The sequence below is a fragment of the Triticum aestivum genome, chromosome 1A (genome assembly GCF_018294505.1).
Source record: "Triticum aestivum cultivar Chinese Spring chromosome 1A, IWGSC CS RefSeq v2.1, whole genome shotgun sequence".
Lineage (NCBI taxonomy): Eukaryota > Viridiplantae > Streptophyta > Magnoliopsida > Poales > Poaceae > Triticum > Triticum aestivum.
The window spans coordinates 547,939,830-547,961,136 of record NC_057794.1 but is presented as its reverse complement, the minus strand read 5'-3'; the positions used below and the strand labels follow the sequence as shown (position 1 = coordinate 547,961,136).

Below are 21,307 nucleotides of genomic sequence, written 5' to 3'. Positions count from 1 at the left end.
CAGGGCGGTCGGCCTTCACAACCTCCACCGGGGGCCGCGCAGCCCGTACCTAGGATTCATCTGTCGGTCGTGTCGACCGACTGTTCTAGAGTCATTTTCCAATTTTTTGATCTGGGTTTTTCTCTCTCGTCGGTCGTTTTGATCGGCGTTTACTTTTTGGTTTTCCGATCCACTTGATTGGTTCGCGTCGCCCACCGCCGCCGTCGACCCCCATGCGCCTCTACTCCGACACCGGCGCGACCGGCCGGTCGACCTCTTCGCCGACCCGGCGGCCTCGCACGACAGGCGGTCCCTCACGGTCATCGTCCGCGCGTCTGCCCGCCAGTCGCCCCGACCGGGCGGCCTCACGCGATGCGGCGGCCCATCACGGCCGTCGTCCATGCACCAGCCCGCCCGTCGATCTACGCTGGTCGTCATCGCCTTGCTCCGACCGGGACACCTGCATCGCCCCGACCCGATGGCCTCGCGCCATGCGACGGCCAATCATAGTCGTCGTTCGCACGTCAGCTCGCCCATTGATCCACGTCACCCGCCTCCGTCGCGTTTGCACGGCGGCTCGACGGTCTACCTCGATGGCCTCGTCCTCAGCTGCGTCCGGACGACTGCGTCAAGCTCGTCGGATGCCTCAACTCGGGCATCGCTGCTCCGTTGGTCGCTCGGGCCTCCCTGCCCGGGCGTCGACGCTGCTTTGGCAGCCCGGGTGTCGGTTCTGACACGCTCGTCCGCACGACGTCCCACGCCGTCCGTCGTCGCCGGCCTCATCCCGGACTCCGTCGGCACCACGCCTTCACCGAGCGGCGTCCCCGACCTCGCGCGCGATCGGCTTGATCACTCGCTCGCCGCCGCGATCCGTCCCATCTACGTCGCGCGACGAATCTGGCCCGTCGGTTGCGCGTGCCTCCACAAGTCCCGTAAAGATTGTCCCCGAGTTCAGCGCGCCCTTCCGCCGATCGAGCAACGGGCTGCCGCTGCATCGCCCCATCGGGCCGCAGCACCGCCGCCCCTGTGGTTCTCCTCGCGGCTACATCGACTCGCGCGTCGCCGCTACGTCGCCCCTACGGGCCGTAGTGTCGCGATACGCGGTCCCAGCCGCCGCCTCGAGGTCGTCCCCATGGTTGCACCAACCCGCGCTCCGCCGCTGCACCGCCCTTCGGGCCTTAGCGCCGCGGCCCGTGGTTCCTGTCGTCGCCCCGACCTGCCCGCCGCCACTGCGTCGCCCCTTCGGGCCGTAGTGTCGGGACCCGTGGTCCACTCCGCCGTCATCGCGGGTCGACCTCCCGTGGTATATGTCATGCCGTCTCCCTTGGCGCGGGAACGCCACCGTCCGTGCAGGTCTTTGTCACGCTGTCAGGGTTCTTTGCCTACTTCGAGCACCGCCGCCGTGCTCCTAACCTAGCTGTTGCTGCCGCCGTTAGGTCGCCGCCGCCGCTACCCCCATAGTCGCCCGTCCACCTCCTTTGCCTTCGCCCAGCACCAGCTTGTCGCCAGCGTCGTCATCATCTTCCCCGACCACTTCGTCTACTCCGAGCATCGTTGGTGACATCGGCCTCATGCCGATTGGCGCCACAATCGTCGTCGAGTCTTCTTCTCTGCTGGCCTCCGACTCCTTGACATGGCGTACAGCTCGTGCAGGTCCCAGTCTCCGCATGATCTGTGTTGGCAACACCGATGCATGCCTTCATCCACGACGTGTCCCCAGGCCTGGCAAGCCTGATCGACGCTTTGTTAACTTAGTCTTCGTCTGTCTACGCATGCCCGATGCTGGCAACACCGGTGCATGCCTTCGTCCACGATGTGTCCCCGGGCTTGGCAGACCCGCTGCAATGCGTCGTCAACCACATCTTCTTCTCGGCGCACCACTACTTCGACACCACTACGCCCATGCTAACTCGGCGCCCCCTTGCGCCCGTGGCTCCACGGCGACTTCCTCGACACCGGCTACCCCGACTCGACATCAACCACAGCATTCTTCGCACGGCTACCTCGACCACGGCTCCACCACCCACGCTATCGGCTACCTCGACAAACGGCACAAAGGGCTACCGCCTTGCTTGAGCAACCTCGTCGGTTGCCACTCCAGCCACGACTCCGCGATGCATCGACCGTTACGACTTTGGGGAGGTGTCCGTCGGCTTGCCTTCGGATTTTTCTCCAGTCTCACCATCTGCATCCCTACTGGTGTGGCTGCGGGGGGATGTTGAGTATATTGATTATTAGGAAAGACGAGATAGACTAGGATTTGTTCTGGCTTGTCTTGTACTCCAAGTTGATCATTGTACTCTTATATATATGCCCACGAGGCTCAAGCAATATAACGAACTATTCCACCAAACATCTCTCTCCCTTCTAATTGTTCCTCCTCGGTGAGCCCAGGCTCCAACGACGATCTAATCGGCGTCGCAAACATGCCGATTAGTGCCAACGTCCGCGCCTACGTTCATCCTCGCGATCGACTTCTCTCGGGACGCCGTGGGCGCTGTGGCCACGCCCAAGTCCTAGGTCACACGCGTACCCTGCACGCGGATGAATGAATGTTTCTAGTATATATAGCGATGGATTAGAAGAATGAGGAGGCCCCGCTGCCATGAATCGATGAGGCAGCGTAAACCACACCCTTTTTGGTTGGTAACCAATGAATGGAACAAGAGGAAGGGAGTAATGGAGGAAGAGGAGGAGGAGGAGCGATATATTAGAGCATGGTTAATAATATAGCCAACAGTTGGCTATAAGAAGTTGCCATGTCATCTAGAGTCAACCTAATAGCCGGCTTGTACAATAGTAAAATTTAAATATGTAGTATTTTATTAATAGTTGACCCATTATACATTCTCACAAAGTGACTTGGGTCTCGTGCTATAGCCGGCTCTTATTCTACAGTCTGCCTCCCTTCTCTCTCCTCTTTTCTCTCCTCCAGCTAAGCAAAAATATAATACTTTAGTCCTTGTAGACTGCTTATGTCACTCTATTGTATTTACTCTTAGTTTACTGGTAGCAACTCGTCTGCCTCCAACAAGGGATACATAATGTAGCTGGTTCCAAGGAAGGATACATAAGGTAGCGGTTGGTACGAGGCCGTTTATTACTATACATAATGTGAATGGATCACGTTACTTAGATCTCTGTGTTAATCCCTAATCATTTCCCTCGTCTCTACTAGCAAACTTGTTGCTTCTCCATCCGTCCTAAATTAGTTGGCTTAGATTTGAAAGCTAATTTAGGACAGAGGTAATATGAGTCAACTAATTCAAGACTAAGATTGTAGTAGATTTTATATATGCGTAGATTAGAGAGGAGAACAAAGGTAAAATAAAATGGATCAATTTTTTGTGCTCCCTATGTATCAAAATATAAGACATTTTTGTAGTTCAAAATGAACTACATAAACATCTTATATTTTGGTAGACTATAAGACATTTTTTCAGTTCAATGTAAACTACCCGAGGTATTTGTTGAAGGGATCAATGGAAGACTTTGACATAACATCCCGTATGTGTGAATAAAATTGTTCTGTGAAGATGTCTCTTGTCTTGCCCACGATCTTCATCGCTGCAGGTAGCCCGGATCATGGAGATCGAGCACCGGTGAGGCTAGGAGCAAGGAGACCGTGAAGTGTTATACCGAGCGCTAGTGATAGTAAGGTTCACTAGGGTAACATGGATCATGTCCTTGGGGCTAAATGAGGTGTACTCATTAAACGCCCAAAGCTCTTGTCTGATTTTATTATCTTAATTATGGAGGCAACCCCGCATGATGGATAGGGGCTGCAGTAGGACAAGTGATTCTTGATGCAGGACTCGCGCTGCTCAAGATGTTATTTTGGCACATTCCCCACTTCGATCTGTAACAAGCACATCTCGATGGGTAACTTCCAGGGCGAAAATTAATATCCTATTTGATCTCAACGCAAATATAAGGTTGTAAGCATAAGACCTCATACTCGTACCTCTATTTATTGTAAGTGTTTGAATCACTATTTGCTTGCTGGTCCGGTCAAAATCTGGATTTGAAACTTTAACAAAAGCTTGCTAGAGACCATCACTTTGAGGAAATGTTCCTCTCGTGGGTTCAATAAACCAAGGTATCAATAAAAGGAGGTATCAAGCCTTTTTCCTGGTGCTATTGCCCGGGAGGAGTTTAGTGTTCCTAGCCTTTGTGTTTAGAGTGTTTGTTAAAGTTAGTTTCTAGTTTTTTTACTTTCCTATTTTTAGTTTAAGTTTTGTTCTTGTTGCAAGTCTTATCAGTTGAAAAACAAAAATGTTACTATGGCTCGTAATAATCTTGGGAGTTTTGCTACTCCCAGCAACAACTTCATGTGTGAACCCATAGCACAACCTGAGGTAGCAGCCGCTGAGTATGAGATTAAACTGAACTTAGTTTCCATGGTTCAACAGGAGCAACTTTGAGGCTTTGCTTCTGAGGATGCCGGTATGCACTTACACAATTTCACTGATTGTGCAACATGACACGCATAAAGGATTATGATCTCGACGCTCTGAAATGGCGTCTATTTCCTTTCTCTTTGAGAGGAAAAGCTAGAGAATGGCTTATAGCATTACCTAAGGGCAGTATTACTTCTTGGGAAGATTGTTGCATTAAACTTTTATCTAAGTTTTATCCACCTACAAATATTATGCAATTACGTTCTCAGATTACAGGGTTCAAGCAAGAGGGACTTGATCCACTAGCACTTGTGCGGGATAGAATGAAGGAAGTTATAAGAAACGGTCCCAATCATGGAATGGAGGAATGGTTAATCCATCATATGTTTTATAATGGCTTAAATCATATGTCAAAAACTATGCTTGATACAGCTGCAGGAGGAACAATCATGGGAAAGCCTATAAAAGATGTCAAGAGACTACTAGATGATATGCAAGAGAACCATGCCCAATGGCATGTTGAAAGAACCACCACCAAAAGGGTGAATGCCATGGAATAAAATAACGCGGAGTTGACGGCCAAGCTTGAGGAACTTATCTCCGTGATAAAAGGCAAAGAAGAGGTAAACGTAAATGCCATCACTAATGAAGAAACTAGTGATGTGAATTTTATTGCTCGTAATAGCTACAATCATAATTGGAAAAATAATGACTATGCTCCTAGACTTCCTTATCCTAGTAATGGAGGAGCATCCAACAATTTTAATGGAGCTAATGGTAGCAATAGAAATACTCTTGAAGATACTCTTAAAAGCTTTATTGCTAGTCAGACTAAGCATAATGAAAACTTCAAGAATATCTTGAAGAATCATGATAACTTACTTGATCATTTGACCAGTAAGGTTGTTGGATTAAAAAGTTATGTGCAGGTACTTGAAGGAAGATCCAAGAATATGGAAGCAAAAGTGGCTAAAATAGCGGAGAGCCAAACACTAATTTTGGCTAAGTTTGCAGGTAAACCAGAGCCTAACCCGTTTGAATAAGTTAAAATGGTGAGAAGCAACGAAGAGAAAACTGAAGTCCTTGACACAATTCATGTGTCGGAGTACGATTGTATCGTTGCATATTTTGTAAAGATGATATCCATGAAGTATCCATTACCGAAGGTAACTAATAACGAAGCATATAATGTCTTTGTTAAAAAAAGTTGCATCCAAGGTACATGAACTTGATGATGAAATGAATAAACCCTACAATAAGTTACTAGCTACGCAAGAGGAAGCTTTTGAACCTACTATAGAGATTGAGATAGGATTGAATACATTCGGTGCCTTATGTGATCTAGGGGCAAGTGTTTCCACTATCCCCAAATCATGATATGCTTAGTGTACGTAGTAATTTGATGATATGCTTAATTAGTGTACTAATTTGATGATATGCTTAATTAGTGTAGTAATTTGATGATATGCATACTGTAGTGATGTGAAGATATGCTTAGTGTTGAATCTGATGATATATGTGGATTGAAGTGTATGCTTTGATTGATAATTACGCATGACATGCTCATTTATCATATATATTGTTTTCAGAAATTACCTAAGAAGCTATTGGTGACCCACAAGTATAGAGGATCAACCATAGTCCTTTCGATAAGTAAGAGTGTCGAACCCAACAAGAAGCAGAAGGAAATGACACGCGGTTTTCAGCAAGGTAATTTCTGCAATCACTGAAATTGTTGGTAACACGGCAAGGTAGCCCAATCCTTTTGTGGCAAAGAACAAGCCGGAACGGTCTCTTATAATAGGTAAAACGTTCTTGAGGGGAAAAGAAAATTTCATCTAGTCACTTTCATCGTGTTGGTTTGATTCGCGCTCGCTACTTTGATAATATGGTATGTGGGTGGACCGGTGCTTAGGTGTTGTGCTTACTTGAACAAGCCTCTCACTTATGATTAACCCCCTTGCAAGAATCCGCAACTATGGAAGAAGAATTAGGATAAAATCTAACCATATCATTAAACATATGGATCCAAATCAGCCCCTTACAAAATAGCGCATAAACCAGGGTTTAAGCTTCTGTCACTCTAGCAACCCATCATCTAATAACTACTCCATAATGCATTCCCTTAGGACCAAAGTTGGCGAAGTGTCATGTAGTCGACGTTCACATAACACCACTAAGGGAATCACAACATACATACCATCAAAATACCGAACGAATATCAAATTCACATGACTACTTGCAACATGACTTCTCTCGTGTCCTCTAAAAAAAGTAACTACTCACAAATAATATTCATGCTCAAGATCAGAGGAGTAATAAATATCATAATGGATCTGAACATATGATCTTCCACCAAATAAATCGGTTGTCATCAACTACAAGATGTAATCAACACTACTAGTCACTCATAGGTACCAATCTGACGTTTTGATACGAAGATTGAACACAAGAGATAAACTAGGGTTTGAGATGAGATGGTGTTGTTGAAGATGTTGATAAAGATTGGCCTTCCAAAGATAAGAGGGTTGTTTGTGATGACGATGACTTTGATTTCCCCCTCCCGAAGGGAAGTTCCCCCGGCAGTATCGCTTCGCCAGAGGACAAAAGTGCTCCTGCCCAAGTTCCGCCTCGAGACGGCGACGCTCCATCCCGAAAGTCCTCTCCTTATTTTTTTCTAGGTCAAAAGACCTTATGTATCAGAAGATGGGCACCGGAGATGGGCCAGGGCCTTCACACTACAAGGAAAATGCTTATACGTAGAAGTTTACCAGTAGCATCTGATTGGGGGCCCATGCTACTGGTATGTACCAGTAGCGCCTGGTACAAAATGTGCTACTGCTACTGCGTAGCAGCAGCGTTGGTTAGCATGGTCATGCTGCTGTTACGTGGGTCGCAGGGCCAAAACTCTAGCCCTAGATGTAGTGTGGGCTGTGCGTCGACGCTACAGCTAATGGACTTAGCAATAGCGTCGGCCTGTACGCCGCGCTACTACTACACCAAGTGAAAACCCCGGCCGGCCCCCTCGCAAGTACGACATAAGTTGGAGCAAGTACGAGCGCATGACAGAACCTTACGCCTTTGTTGTGAGTGAGAGATGAACAATTTTTGGTAAGCACTTGTTGATTTACCAAGAAATTTTATATGACCAAAACGAAAAGAGGGAGGGAGAACCTACATAGGGTTGGATGAAAGATGAACGGGCGCCAAACAAGTCTTCTTTTTTTCTTAAGTAGAGAGATATCTTGTCTTTGCATAAGAAGAGAGATAGAGAGATCTTAGAGAGAGAGAGGAAGAGAGATCTTATCTTTTTGTTTGTATAGCGCAATTGAAAAATATGTTATTCCCTTCAATCCAAATTAATGGTAGCTACCCATCTTGGAATTGTGTTCTTCGGCTTCGTCGTCTCGATGGTGCGTGCTCCAGCAGCGTCTTGGAGTTTGGGAGATTTATTTAGGATGCAGTGGGCCAGCATTTATCCTCTCTTCGGGGTACGACGGTGACGGCCTTAGTAGGGCTGGTTCGGCGCATGTCAAGTGGATGGCGACGGGCAATTCCAATGCTCTTCTGCTACTTGGTTGGATGAAGACGATGGATCTAGAGCCCGACAGGCACGGGGACGCTCTGCAGCCGACGAACCACATCGGAGAAGGTTATGTCGTTCGCGGGAGACGAGTTCATCGGCTCACAAAGCGGCTTTGTCCGCGATGGTGCTTCTTCGGACCAGGGTATGAAGGTTTGTTGTCTCTCTTATCTCTGGCGGCACTGCCGCCATGGTGGAGATAGGCGGTAGTTGCCAATCTACACAAGCACCTCCAAGGCTATGATTGTACTTTGTCTCATCGTGGGGTGTTTTGTGCAAATGTACCAGGACATCTGTCCTCGCTCTGTTTGGTCTGGGACTGCGTATGTTGTAACTTTGACAAATATTGAAACACGTGGTTTCCATTTCAAAAAACAAAATTTAATGATCATTGCTTTAGTACAACTTTGTATAGTACAGGTCGACATGTATGTATGCATGTAAAAAATCAGTAAGTTTATAGGGTATGACGGATGAAATTCTCTTAAACGAGGTAATTAGTGTCAAAATGACAAACTCAGGGGTAAAAAACTGAAATTCATTCTAAACATAGGATTTACTTGGTAAGCACTTGTTTGGTAATACTTACTGGATTACGAAGAAAACATAATTTTATTTGATAAGTCAACAAGAGACTGGGCAATTGATAAAAGGGCAGCCCGATGCACATAGCCTCCCATTTGCGCAGGACCTCATGGTCACAAGGCAACAGCTTTACCGCTACATCAAGACTAGGCAATTGAAAACTGGTGGCAAAAACAGAGAAGAGGGTGGGTAATATGAAAACAAAAAGTGTGGGGGGGGGGAGAACATACATAAGTTGGAGCAACTACGACATAAGTTGGGTCAACACGACTGGGATGTTTCGGGGGAAACCCTACATCTGGGTTTACCGAATCGAACGATGGTGGCGTCTTCGGTGTCGTTCTCCCTCCTGGGGGGCATCGTTTTGGAGCAGGAGCTGGCTGGAGGGGACAAGAGGAGGAGCGCTGTTACATCTACCACAAGGCCGGCGACGGATCCCGGCGGTATGGCGCTGCGGAGTTTCAGTGACAGGCGCGTGTGGATGGATACGTGCAGGATGGTGGCATTGTCTGGTGCCGTGGTGGCGTCGACGACAGGCCTAGCAAGGTTGGTGCGTCAGTACTTGTTCTGAAGATGGATCGGTGGAAGGCGGCGGCAGCGATCACTGAGAGTGTGCCGGACTGGTGTGTGATCTAGTCGCGGTATATGGCTGTTCTAGGGCATCCGGCTTTAGATGTTAGGTTGTGTGATGTATGTTTGGTATTAGGCTCGAACATTCGGCACCCATTCATCAAGGGGTTAGGAGTAGCGACAGGTGTCGCCAAGATGATGGCTTCAGACTTATTGATGTATTACTTTGTAAGGTTATTGTAAATAATTCATAAAATGGTTGCATGCATCGCCCAGAGGCCAGGGTATATCCTCCTTTAAGAAAACGACATAAGTTGGAGCAAGTACGAGCGGACTGTTGTGTACGAGAGATGAATGCTTATCTAGTAAGCACTTGTTGACTTAGGTGGTGTTTGGTTCTCTAGTTTTAGGACTTTTTCTAGTCCCTAGGACTTTTGGAAAAAGACTCTCAAGGAGGTGCTTCTAAGGACTTTTAATAAAAGGTCCCAAAAAAGTCTCACCGTGTTTAGTTTGCTAGGGACTTTTTCTAGTCCCAACACAAAAAAGTCCCTGGAACCAAACACCCCCTTAGCAAGAAATTTTATCTGGTCAGTCAAGAAGAGATGAGGTAGTCGAGGCAATTTCCGAAAAAACAAAGAAAGGAGGAAAATTCAAAAGAAAACAGAAAGGGAAGACTTACATAGGGTTGGATGAAAGATGAATGTGCGCCAGACAAGTCTTCTTCCTTTTAAGTAGAGAGATATATTGTCTTTGCATAAGAAAAAAGAGAGATCTTATCTTTTTGTTTGTATAGCGCAACTGAAAATATGTTATTGTCTTCGATCCAAATTAATGGTCGTTGCTTTAGTATAACTAGTACAAATGCCCGTGCGTTGCAACGGGCATGGAATCTTCCAAAATCTACTCAATGTGTCAATAGGTACAACTTTTGGGTTGAAATCATTGTGACTTATTGAAGTTATCACGCTGGTAGGCTCGAAAATAAAACATGGGCAACTTTATTCGCCGAACGTCGCACCCAACAAACCTTGGACTCCATGAAGTCCTGAAGTTCTTTATCATTACGCACCATTTCTTATATTCCGTTCTAATAAACATGATTATTGTTTCTCGGCTGAATACTAGTCGTTAAGAAGCCACCTCGACATTCTTCGGCTAATTGAAGAATAATTCATGGAATAGTCTCTAAATCTTTTTCTTTTCTTTTCGGCAAACATGAACTTTTTTAATAAAACAAAATGGTTTATAAAAAAAGCATTTTTCTGAACATTTCTAAATGCATTTTTTAAATGTAACAACTCTTGGGAATTTTGACCAGTTTTTAAAAAGTGTGAATATATACATATAACTGTGTGCTTATTATAAAACGATTTTTACTATGTTGGGTATTTTTAGATATATACGTTTGTTGTACTTTTCATTTTTATTTTATGTTAAAATGATTTGTGATTACAAAAAGGTTCTAAAATTGCAAAAAACATTGTTCGTTTTGACTTCTCAAAAACAGTTCTTTAATTCAAAAAACGTCCATGATTTCAAAAAATATGAACAATTTTTTATTTTTTGGAAAAAATTATAAGCATTCTTTAATAATGATGAACGTTTTTTAAACTTGAATAAAAACTTTTAATTCGGTAAAAAATGAATTTGTTGAACATTCTTCGAAAATGATGAACACAATTTTAATTTAATGAATTTTTTTGAGGTCGGTGAACAAATTTTGATGAACGTTTTTTAAATCCGATGAAAAAATTGAATTCGATTAAACCTTTTTTTACATCGATGAACATTTTTTGAAATTCGATGAACAAAAAAATCTTTGCGAATTTGAAAAGAAATTTCACAAAAAAAGTGAAAAATAAAGATGAGAAAAGAAGAGAGAAAAAGGAAAACAGAAAAGAAAATGAAAGGAAAAAAGAAAGAAAAAGAAAATACAAATAAAAAAACAAAAAATGGGCTTGCGCATGAGAACGCCCAGCGCGCGGAAGCGCCGTATAGGCTTCCCCCATAGAGAACACTTTGGTATTAAAAAAAAGGAGTGTCTATATTACAATCGACTGAAATTGAATTGGCCTTCAATCAAATATACCAACCAGTAAAAATCTGACACCAACTGGAAAAAAAAACTTGACTAAAAGTAAAGAGGCATTCAACTAATTTTTTCAGGCATTACAAACATGGCACGTGTATGACCTATGCGCTCTATGATCCATGAGCAAGCAATGAAAGGGCCCAAAAAGCAACACTGCCAGGACAGTACTCTCACGAGCTTCTCCACGTTATTGACAGTTTTGTTTTCTTCATAATACTATTGGAAGAAAATCTGAAATTCTCATGGCATTCTCAAGGATCTGAAGTTGATACTTGTGGAAGAAACTCCTGAACACAAACATAGTATAAATTCATAATTAGGCTGCCGTAAAGTCATCATCAACCTGCTGTACAATGACCAACACAAGATGAACTAATCACATACTAAACATTTCGTCGTCATGAAGCTTTAAATACAGTGGCTTCAGTTGAAATTTACAGTCATCTCACTACGAATAAAGAGTAACTTTTAAAGTGTATCACATATTCAGCTTTGATGAATTTTACAGTGTTTCATTTTACTAAAATTCCAGTCAGTAACAACCAGATCACAATAAAGATACTGAAACTTCAGTAAAAGTAAGGAGAAACAACCAGTAACAATGTGTGCTTTATGATCAGATAAGAACGAGAAAGAGGATGGAGGAAGAAGGGGACATAGTAGCTACACAATCAGGAAACTACAGTCACACCAAGAAGACAAACTGTAGGTCAGTACTCTCACAATATCCTTCAAATAGTTCTTCCAGTAAAAAGTGTAGCACTATAAATTCAGGTAACTGTATAGTGTAAAATCTATCACTGTAAAATACAAAAATCACAACCTTTAGGCTACTACTATAAATTATAGAAGTTACAGGGTAGTGTAAATTCAAACATAAGGTCGCTGTAAATTCAAACAATCAAAAAAATTATAGTGCGGTAAATTATAGAAGCTATAGGACAATAAATCCTTCATCAGGTTAGTCATCAATTAACTATAATTTACTACGAATACAAACAAAAAAGTAGACTTCTATGAATACTACAGTACTGTAAAATCCGAAGGTTGAGGTCGGTCGTGGCGCCCATGCATTGCATCAGAAAAAAATCACACGCCCTTATGGTTGTCCGGATCTTCTACTTGAAGATGGCTAATCATTACGCCGTCGTCCCGAACTCTTCCTTGCTTCCCTCATTGTTTGATAATCTATCCAGCCCTTTTCTAATGGACCACTTGGCCTGCTGTTTACAAAGCACATATCAGCACACTGTAACACTGCCAGTAGTATTCATACATGGAAAGCCCACACAACGTTCAATCCTTCTTTACCGGGTCTTTTTCTTATTGCCACGTTGTAACCACACCCCTTAACCCTCTGCACAACTGTCATTCCTTCTTCATCGGGTCTATCATTTGCCATGTTATACGCACACCTCACCCTCCTGCTATTCTATATCTGTAAGCATCTTGTTGATCCGCTAAGCATCTTGTTTCAGTAGATAAGTCGAGTTGTATAGCCGTCTAACTCATATTATCATTGGTGCTTCCTGAACCACATAAGAATTGGACTCTTGTGATCCTGAATAATGAACTGAATCTGTAAAAAAAATGCTCAACATTAAGAATATTTAATTTAAAAAATCAGGACCTGAACGATTATATGCATAAGCCTGATGGTTGCGTATAATACAAAGATTGTTGAACCGGTGATTGCTAAGAGGTCAATTTCATGCATCAAATATAAACTGTAGTAGAATTTGATAATTCTAAGCTTGAAAGGAAACCTGGGTACAAAAATGGTCTATTTGGTGTCGCCTTCTAGGAAATCTACCCTGTTCTGAAGGCTTGTGTAGATGAATTATTTTCTATGTGGAAAGATATACTTGTACACGCTGCGCCTTCGCCCGCTAATAGCGGCTAAGAAGCATGATCACCTAGAGCGCCATCACTGGATTTAACCAGAACAAAAGGCAAACAATTTTATACATGAATATCTATATGACTGCAGTCAGAACTAAAAGTACCCGATTTTAAATATGGGTTGGGTGGCCTGCTGGAGTGCAGTACTTGAGAGACTATGCTAGTGTAGTAAACATAAATTTGGCCGGTCAGCTTCTATAGGGGATGCAAAACACTTATGAAATAAGAAACAGAGAACATCTAAGCAGAAATAAGGTACATGTTTGCTTACGAATGGTACTAACATGATATATTTTCTGCCCGCCGGTAAGTTATCAAGCAAGATCATCAAATGTTTCTTTGTAGATCACATTGTGAGTATTGCCAACAGTTTTCAGGAGAGTTATTTTCAGTCAAAGCTGGAAGATGAAGACTGACTAAGAAATACTCACATCAGTCAACATAAAAATCCTGGGCTGAAAATTTGAGATGTACATAACTACTACAATGTAGCAACGAACCCATACACTTTTTTCATTATCCCTGCTGCCTTTTGACACTCAAGCGGACATTTGTATTGGCGACTATAAGAAAACTGGAAAATATATTAGATAGAGCGGGCGGTGAGGTCCCAGGTGGGGGGAGTGGGGGAGGCGGTGGGGTGGCACTCGGTAGGCAGAGCGACCGATGGCGGTGTGATCGCATGCGAAATCATAGTCAGAACTTTGCATTTGAAGGTACACGCTCAGAGGAATTTTTTTGCTCAGTGCCAAAAGTATCAAATGCCTAAAACTGAAAATCACATCCTGAACTGAGCATTTTATTGAGAATCCGCAAAATAAGTTAAAGACAACAGTACGAGAAAAGGTGAACGGTGATCTGATTTCAACACAAAATACTCATGAAGAAATAAAATGGGTGGACAGTGGTTTGGTTTCTAAGCATAAAACTGATCATGTTTATGCCACACATTAAGCACATAATGTGTGCGTATTTGGAGCCTGAAACATCTACCAACTAAAACTACTCCCAAAAGCAATCTTCAAGTTCAATCTTAAGACGTAACACATAAAGCTACAGACTACAATTTTGATGCACAGATTTAGCTCACTCAATCCAGTTTAGAGAGTACCCACACCCAATTCTGGAAAAAATAATGCGAGGCCCAATCCTCCGCTGCATCAAGCATCAACCATCATGAGATTGATTCCTTAATTGATCTGAAAACAGTTGCTTGGATTAATGTACTGTTACAACTTGATGTCAGAGGAAAGGAGGGATAAAACCTTGAGGAGCTGCATGTCCATGGCGTCCTTGACATCTCCTTGAAGAATCCCTTGACAACGGCAACCGTGATGGATGGGGAACTCCCATGGCGTGCCCCAACTGCATCTCCAGCTGAGAATATGAAGAGAAGGTGAGGTGTATGGGCAGCGAATCTCGGCCAAGAAGGAAGGAAGGACGAACCTGGGACCACCGGAGACACGTCGGCGAAGCCATGCCCGAAACCCTAGCCATGGGTGTGTGGTTGCGAGCGGGCTGTAGAGGCCGGGAGCAGAGAGTCTGGGTGGAGGGGAGGGAGGCGCGGACCGTCGGCAGCTTGGGGCGTGCCGCGCTGCGCCGGAGGCGCCGGAAGCAGCCGGCATGGGCGGCAGCGGCGGCGATGACTTCATAGGCGAGAGGGAGAGGAGGCGAGCCCGTGTGCTCTGTGTGTGGTTGTGTTTCCTTTTTTCTTTACAGAACTGCTTGGACCGCGCGTTGAATAGTCCAAACGATAGGGGGTTTTACGCAAAAATGAATCGTTTTTCATGAGTACCACTTAAACAAGGACTGCGGGTTGATTTCAAAGAAACAGCGGGGTTTTTTCGCAAAAACACCAGCGACGTACGACCGGAAGCGATGCGTGATTTATTAGTAGGTAGAGAGGTAGAGATACAAGTCGACGTAAGTATGCATGTAAAAGATAGGTAAGTTTATAAGTTTCAGAAGACCGTTTTCGTGTTTTCCTTCTTAAATCAAGTTTCACATTCTCATTTTGCCAGCATTCAACTATGATGCAACCCACTGTCGTTGCCTCAATGCCTCGTGGCCACGATCAGGGGTGGTTATATTACGGTAACAAAAAGGAACTGCCCAGGACCAGGGGATTTGGCGGCCGGCAACGCAGCGCCATCCCACCGTTTTCGCTCCTCACTGCCGCCCAATGGAACCCAGCATGGTAGCAGAGACGCGCGCCGCCCACCCGGACGGCGGGCGCGTCACGGCGGCGGCGGTGGTCGGCTGCATCTGCCTCGACCACGTCGCGTGCGCCGAGTGCGATCGCATCCTCGGCATCCCATTCCTCGCGATCGACGCACGGCCCCCGTCCCCACGGCGCGCGTCGACGACGCCGGGCTCAGGCTCGGGCTCAGGCTCGCCGCCCGTCCCCATGGCGCGCATCGGCGTCGGGCTCAGGCTCGGGATCGGGCCGGGCACATGCGGAGACGAGGCCCTGGCAGAGCGGTTCGACGCGTCCATCTCCGGCATGACGGAGCGGCTCGGTCTCGCGCCGGCCGTCAGGGATCGGGCCGAGGAGGTGTTCAGGAAGATGGAGGCGGCCAGGGCGTGGCCGCGCGGCCCGGGCTGGGCCAAGGGCCGGTCCCCCCGGGACAAGGGCAGGCTCTACGCGGCCTGCCTCTCCATCGCGTGCCGCAACGAGGGCTCCCCGCGGTCGCTGAGGGAGCTGGCCCTGGCGACGGCGGACGGCAGCGCGGCGGCGAGGAAGGAGATCGCCAAGCTGATCGCGCACATCAGGAAGCGCCTGGGCGAGGAGGAGGCCGGGCTGGCGACGGGCGTCGGCGCGGTCCCCGTCTACGGCTACCTGCGCCGCTTCGGGCCGCTGCTCGGGCTGGGGGACCGGGAGGCGGCGGCGGCGTGGGAGGCCGCGCGGAGGCTGGAGGAGGGCGTCCTCGACGTGCGGCACAACGCGGAGGCTGTTGCGGCCGCCGTCGTCTGCATGGCCATGGAGCGCGCAGGCGCCAGGAGGCACATCAGGGAAGTGGCGACGGCCACCGGCATCCCCTATACCACCGTCTACCTCGTGTGCAGGAAACTGCGCCCCCACGCCGCGCTGCTCTTCGACTGACGGACGCGCCGCCATGGTTCCTTTATTGTTCTTCTCCCGGCAATCGTATATGTGATCCCCGTAGTGTCTGAAAATCTATTCTTCAGTCCATTGCAACCACGCACTTAGTGTGTAAATACATCCGTATCTAAATAAATCTAATATAAGTAATTTGAAACAGAGGTTGTACTTGTTTGATTATTACTACGCTGAGTAGGTATTTAGTTCAGAACTTCTATGCGGAGAAAAATTGTAAATTATCAATTAAACTCGTCAACGTGAATCTTTTGATTCGTTTCCTATTGTTTTCTGTGCACGATGAACTATTTGCTGGCGGGGTGTCGAGTGCTAATCCTGAAGGAAATCCTTTTGTTTGAAATCTTATTTGGTGTTCCTCTGTTCCTTTGCGTACGAAGTACAGGTGTTGCACGGGACATGTCCCATCTATGACAGTGTAGACAAAGATAGCTATCATGCTTTGGTTGCATGCGGCCATGCACGTAGCATTTGGAAGACCATGAGGAGAGTTTGGTCGCTACCACAAGACCAGTTACTTCTTAACAGCGGTAAGGAGTGGTTGCTGAACTTGCTGCTTAACTGTAACGTACTTCAGCGTGAGCGTGCTCATTTGGCGTATTTGGCAATTACAGAATTATCTCACTCATGATAAAAAGAGGCTCCCCCGATGAAGGCTACGGTGGACTTTTTGATTAGCTATATGAAGTCTGTTGGAGATACTAGGAAGTTGAGTACAGAGGAAATCATTAAGGGGGAAATGCCAATTGCTGATTAGGCTTTTCCTCAAATGTGAGCTACTTCAGGGCCTAGGCCTTGGCCACCTCTAACGCCTAATTTTGCTGCTCTGTCAGTATGGATCCTTTTCAGTGGAATCTAGCGAGGCGGTAGTGGGAATGGTTCTCAGGTGACACAACGAATCTGCTAGTTTTGCTGCTTATCGATTTATTTTCAATTGCAATAATGCATTGGAGATGGGGATACATGCAATCATGTAAGAAATGACGCTTGCTATTCAACACACTAACCTTCCGGTCATTGTACAATTTGACTCAAGTGAGGTATTGTACAGTTTAACAGCGGATGGGCTAGATCGCTCTGTCTATGGTCATCTTGTGGCTGAAATTAACGAGTTCATAAAAATCAGAAAGTTTATTCTAGAAATGTTAACTAGGGATTAAAATAGAGTTGTCGATTGTCTGGCAAAGTATAGTCATATCGAGTGTACCACGGCTGTATGGATACACTAAGGACCACCATGTATGGAGGACGTTTTTCCTCCGTAATTGTAACTTTAAATATGAAATAAAACTCCTTTGATTCGACAAAAAAAAAGATTAGTGTGCCAACTGTCCCGAAGGAAATGCAAGCACTTCGACCATACTGGAAAACAAAATTATCAGCTAGCCGGTTTCAGAAGCAAGGCTAAACGGGGCTGCTCAAAAGAGTAAAATTAGCCCTGCGGTAGTGCGGTACATGCATGAACTTGTTTTTTTTTTATTCATGAACTTGCTCTTGACATTGATACTCCTATGTCTCTTAACTTGGCAAATGTGACCGGTTTACTCCATATCACGTTGTACTCAGTATTTCTCAAAAAAGGAAAGAAAAATCCAACACATTGAGCGCATACTTTCCAACCAATTTGAATGACGGTTCAATAATAAGCTTGGTGTTTAGTCATCGTGATCTGTTTTCTCCGGTTGTGGCAACTTTTATCTTCATTTTATTTTCGCTCCTTGTAAGCTTATACTGAACCGCGGAATTTTTGAACATGTTGCTTAATAATATAGATGCATGCATCATTTTGATGCAGAGGCCGGGGTAACCCTCCTTTAAATAAAATAAAATGTGAGTGCATTCTTTCTAGATCAGTTCATCCTACTGATATTAATGGTCAAGCTAGTATATCAAGGACCTAAACGCCTTGCGGTAGCTTGTTTTCATAGATGTTAGCAGAACTCTCACGAATGTTTGTACTTGAGCGTAAAATAAAATATACTACTTAATAAAATCATCTTAAATCCTTCTTCACAAGTTTTTAAACCTTTCTTTTATATCTTTTTCTTGCGACAATGAATCAGATCTATTACAAAGATTCACTAGAAGCACAAATCATCCGGAATATAATAAAAATTACGTTGATGCCCCTGAACCGCCAAACGACCATTGTTGTCACCGGACTGAGTTGCCGACGCGTTGTTGTCGTTGCTCCCATACCGGAGCCGGACTGACCTTGTCAATACAGTCGAGAAGTCTTCGTGCACATGCCTCTAAGGGCCAACGTCCCAGAGCCATAGTCGTCGTCTTTGAACCCTTGAATCAATCTGAAAAAACTAAAACCAAAAATCATCGTCGTGTACGTGTGGCAATAAAACCTAACATTACCGCCGCAGTGAGCCGGCAAAAATCTATGCTAGGGCTCCTTCTAATCCGTCCTGGCGGATGAGCTTGAGGAGAATCGGAGCCCGGAAAACCAACTCGAAGAAGAGCACGCCCTTGCGAGGACTAAAGCTCTAGCCTATCCACTAACCGGAGGCATGGCACCATCCCACTTTCAGCCCCCGGTCGTCTAAGCATCAGGCAGAAAAAGCGGATCCACAGACTCGCCAGCGGAGTTCGAAGGGGGGAAAGGCTATCCCAATGGTCTTGCGAGAGGGGGGGAGAAAGAAAAGACTTTTCTTTTGTACCCTTGGCAACAAGCTTGTCCACCAAGGTGATTCAGTATAGCTTAGCTTACCCTAATATATTGTTCTCTGCTGGTCTTTGCTGCCAGCTTGTCCTTCTCAAGCAGCCAAGGGAAAAGACCCACAATGTCTTTTTTTTACTTCTCAATTTTTTTTCCTTTTTACTACTATTTTTTAGAACGAAGATGCAAGGAGAGTACGTCTTTAAATTAATAAAGCACACAACAAGCAGAGTGACAAACTTATAGTTCAAAAACAAACCTAAGCCGGACAACGGCTAAACCAAGTCAGCATTGCAGGCGGTCAACTAGCCCCAACCCACAAGAGCGTGTAGGCTCAAAAGGATCCCAAAATAAGACCTCAACCGAGCGGAGAGAGATGGCGAGCAATGACTTGGATCATTATGATATTCTCCATTTCCTCGAGCATGTCATCAGTGTCATGTTTTTTCCTCAAAGATGTGCATTGGTACAAAAAAAGATGACATTTGAAGATGCAGTCAGCTAGGTGAGAAGGGAAGCACTTCTCCGTGGTAATTTTGTTCCTAATTGACCAAAGCGATCACAAGAGAGCCCCAACACATCTTCCTAACACCCTGCTGAAAGGGCCACAATGGGCCTTAAGAATATTACAGGCAACACCCGAAGAAGGGTTCTAGCTTTGCCCGAAGGCCTCGCGAATTGTGCTCCAACACGTGGTTAACGTCTTTTGCACTACCACAAAGCGCACAGGCACCATTTGATGGGCTTTGTCTCTTAACCACGTTATCGGATGTGGGGAGACGAATTCTGAACATTTGCCAAAGGAAGATTTTTATTTTTAGAGACAGACCAGCTTCCAAAGCCCTTGGTGATGTCAAGGGTTGGCCCTTTAGTGAGCTTGGAATAGAGAGATTTGACCGAAAACTGGCATGAGTTCGGCAGCTTCCAAGAAACCCCATCTTGAGCTTCGTAGAATAGCACGCTGGTTAGCCTGCTGCACATATGTGACCAGATGATCCCTTCAGCCGGCGAGAGTGCACTTTTGAAGTAAACAAATGGAAGCATTGCACCCAATTCATCGGCCACCTAAATGTCAGTGTTAGTAGTGAGTTCATAGAGGGACTATAATTCCATCCAGAGAGGCTCGCAGCTCATCCACGAGTCTTGCTAGCAACGCGTGGATTTCCCGTTATGGACATGGAATTGGGCACCTAACGCAAACGTTGGTTTGACCGCGTGGATCCTATTCCAAAAGGTCGATCCACGCTTTGAGGACTCAAATAAAGTGTCGTTCGGGAAACATTTGGCTTTTAGTAAGTCTACCCAAAGGCCTGAAGCATTCTGAGTTTCAAATACACTTGGTAAGAAGGGCTTGTCTCAAAAAAACTTGGTAAGAAGGGGTACACAAAAAATCTGAAGAGAATTTTTTAAACATGCTAAACCTGACATTTTTCATGACAATTTATATTGACGCGATGATAACAAATTTAGTTTGCAACCATGACAATTTTCTGATAAGAATACATGAGTCGGGTTTGTCATGCTCACCAACACTTGCCATCCTCGAGGAACATTATTTGTCACAAAAAAGGTTTGATTTTGTAGGGGTATTATCAAGTTTTATTGCTCAAAATCCACATGATGTGGGATACAAAATGGATCATGGGGTTGGACAAACCAGACATGTCGCCCCTGATCAAAAGAATGCAAAAACTTGGCCAACCTACTGGCGTTGCTATTAGCAGCTCGGCCTTCAAAGGAAAAAATACAATTAAACAATTGAGACCTACTATTAATCTCCCTGGCAATATGTTTCAAATATGAGGCTACAACAAAATTTTGGAGCATGAGATCTTTCGCTAGAGATAAAGCCTCCCAAAATGCAATAGCTTCTCGTTGCATCATTTATGCCATAAATTACCAAGGAGGAGCTTCCCATATAATTTCCGTCTCCATCGCGACATACAGCCGCCACCACAGCCCTCACCTCATTTATTGTAGTGGCTGCTCCACATGTATTTTCATATATCGTGGCAGGGGTGTCTTCGGTCTCACCCTTGTTCTGCCCAGCAACCCAGTGGTTCCGAAACTTTTCGCCTGCTCCATATTCAGCTCATCAATGAATCTGCATATAAACCCATGTGTGGCCGATGGACTCTGGAAAATCTCATCATAAATTACCTTTCGACGTGCCCACCAGATGGCCCAGAGTGTGACAGCCAATCTTACAAACGAAACATTTGATAATGTATCTATCATTGAGAAAATCCACTGTCGTGCGTTGGGTTTAGTTGTCTCGCATAGGTGTTCTACTAAATCTCCATCGACCAAAGTCCACACGCATCTAGCAATCGAACACTCTAGCAAAGAGTGTCGCCAAGAATCCTCGGCACCACACATACCGCTTGTACTCGTAGTTGACATGTTCCTA

The 21,307-nt window shown here is 45.3% G+C and overlaps 1 protein-coding gene and 1 long non-coding RNA gene across 2 annotated transcripts; one reads left to right on the top strand and one right to left on the bottom strand.

The window, feature by feature from the left end:
- Positions 1-13,950: 13,950 nt before the first annotated feature.
- LOC123180390 (uncharacterized) lies at positions 13,951-14,450 on the bottom strand. Its single transcript, XR_006490972.1, has 2 exons — positions 14,377-14,450; positions 13,951-14,310 (listed from the first exon to the last, which is right to left on the bottom strand). It is a non-coding gene; the product is annotated as an uncharacterized lncRNA (long non-coding RNA).
- A 709-nt stretch (positions 14,451-15,159) lies between these two features.
- LOC123180386 (transcription initiation factor IIB-like) lies at positions 15,160-16,753 on the top strand. The gene has a single exon (XM_044592434.1). The coding sequence runs from the start codon at positions 15,294-15,296 to the stop codon at positions 16,212-16,214; it is 921 nt and encodes a 306-aa protein (XP_044448369.1). The 5' UTR covers positions 15,160-15,293; the 3' UTR covers positions 16,215-16,753.
- Positions 16,754-21,307: the final 4,554 nt, after the last annotated feature.

Bases quoted from the DNA above. Each gene is read 5' to 3' on its own strand.
- LOC123180386 (XM_044592434.1), top strand. From the start codon at position 15,294: ATGGAACCCAGCATGGTAGCAGAGACGCGCGCCGCCCACCCGGACGGC.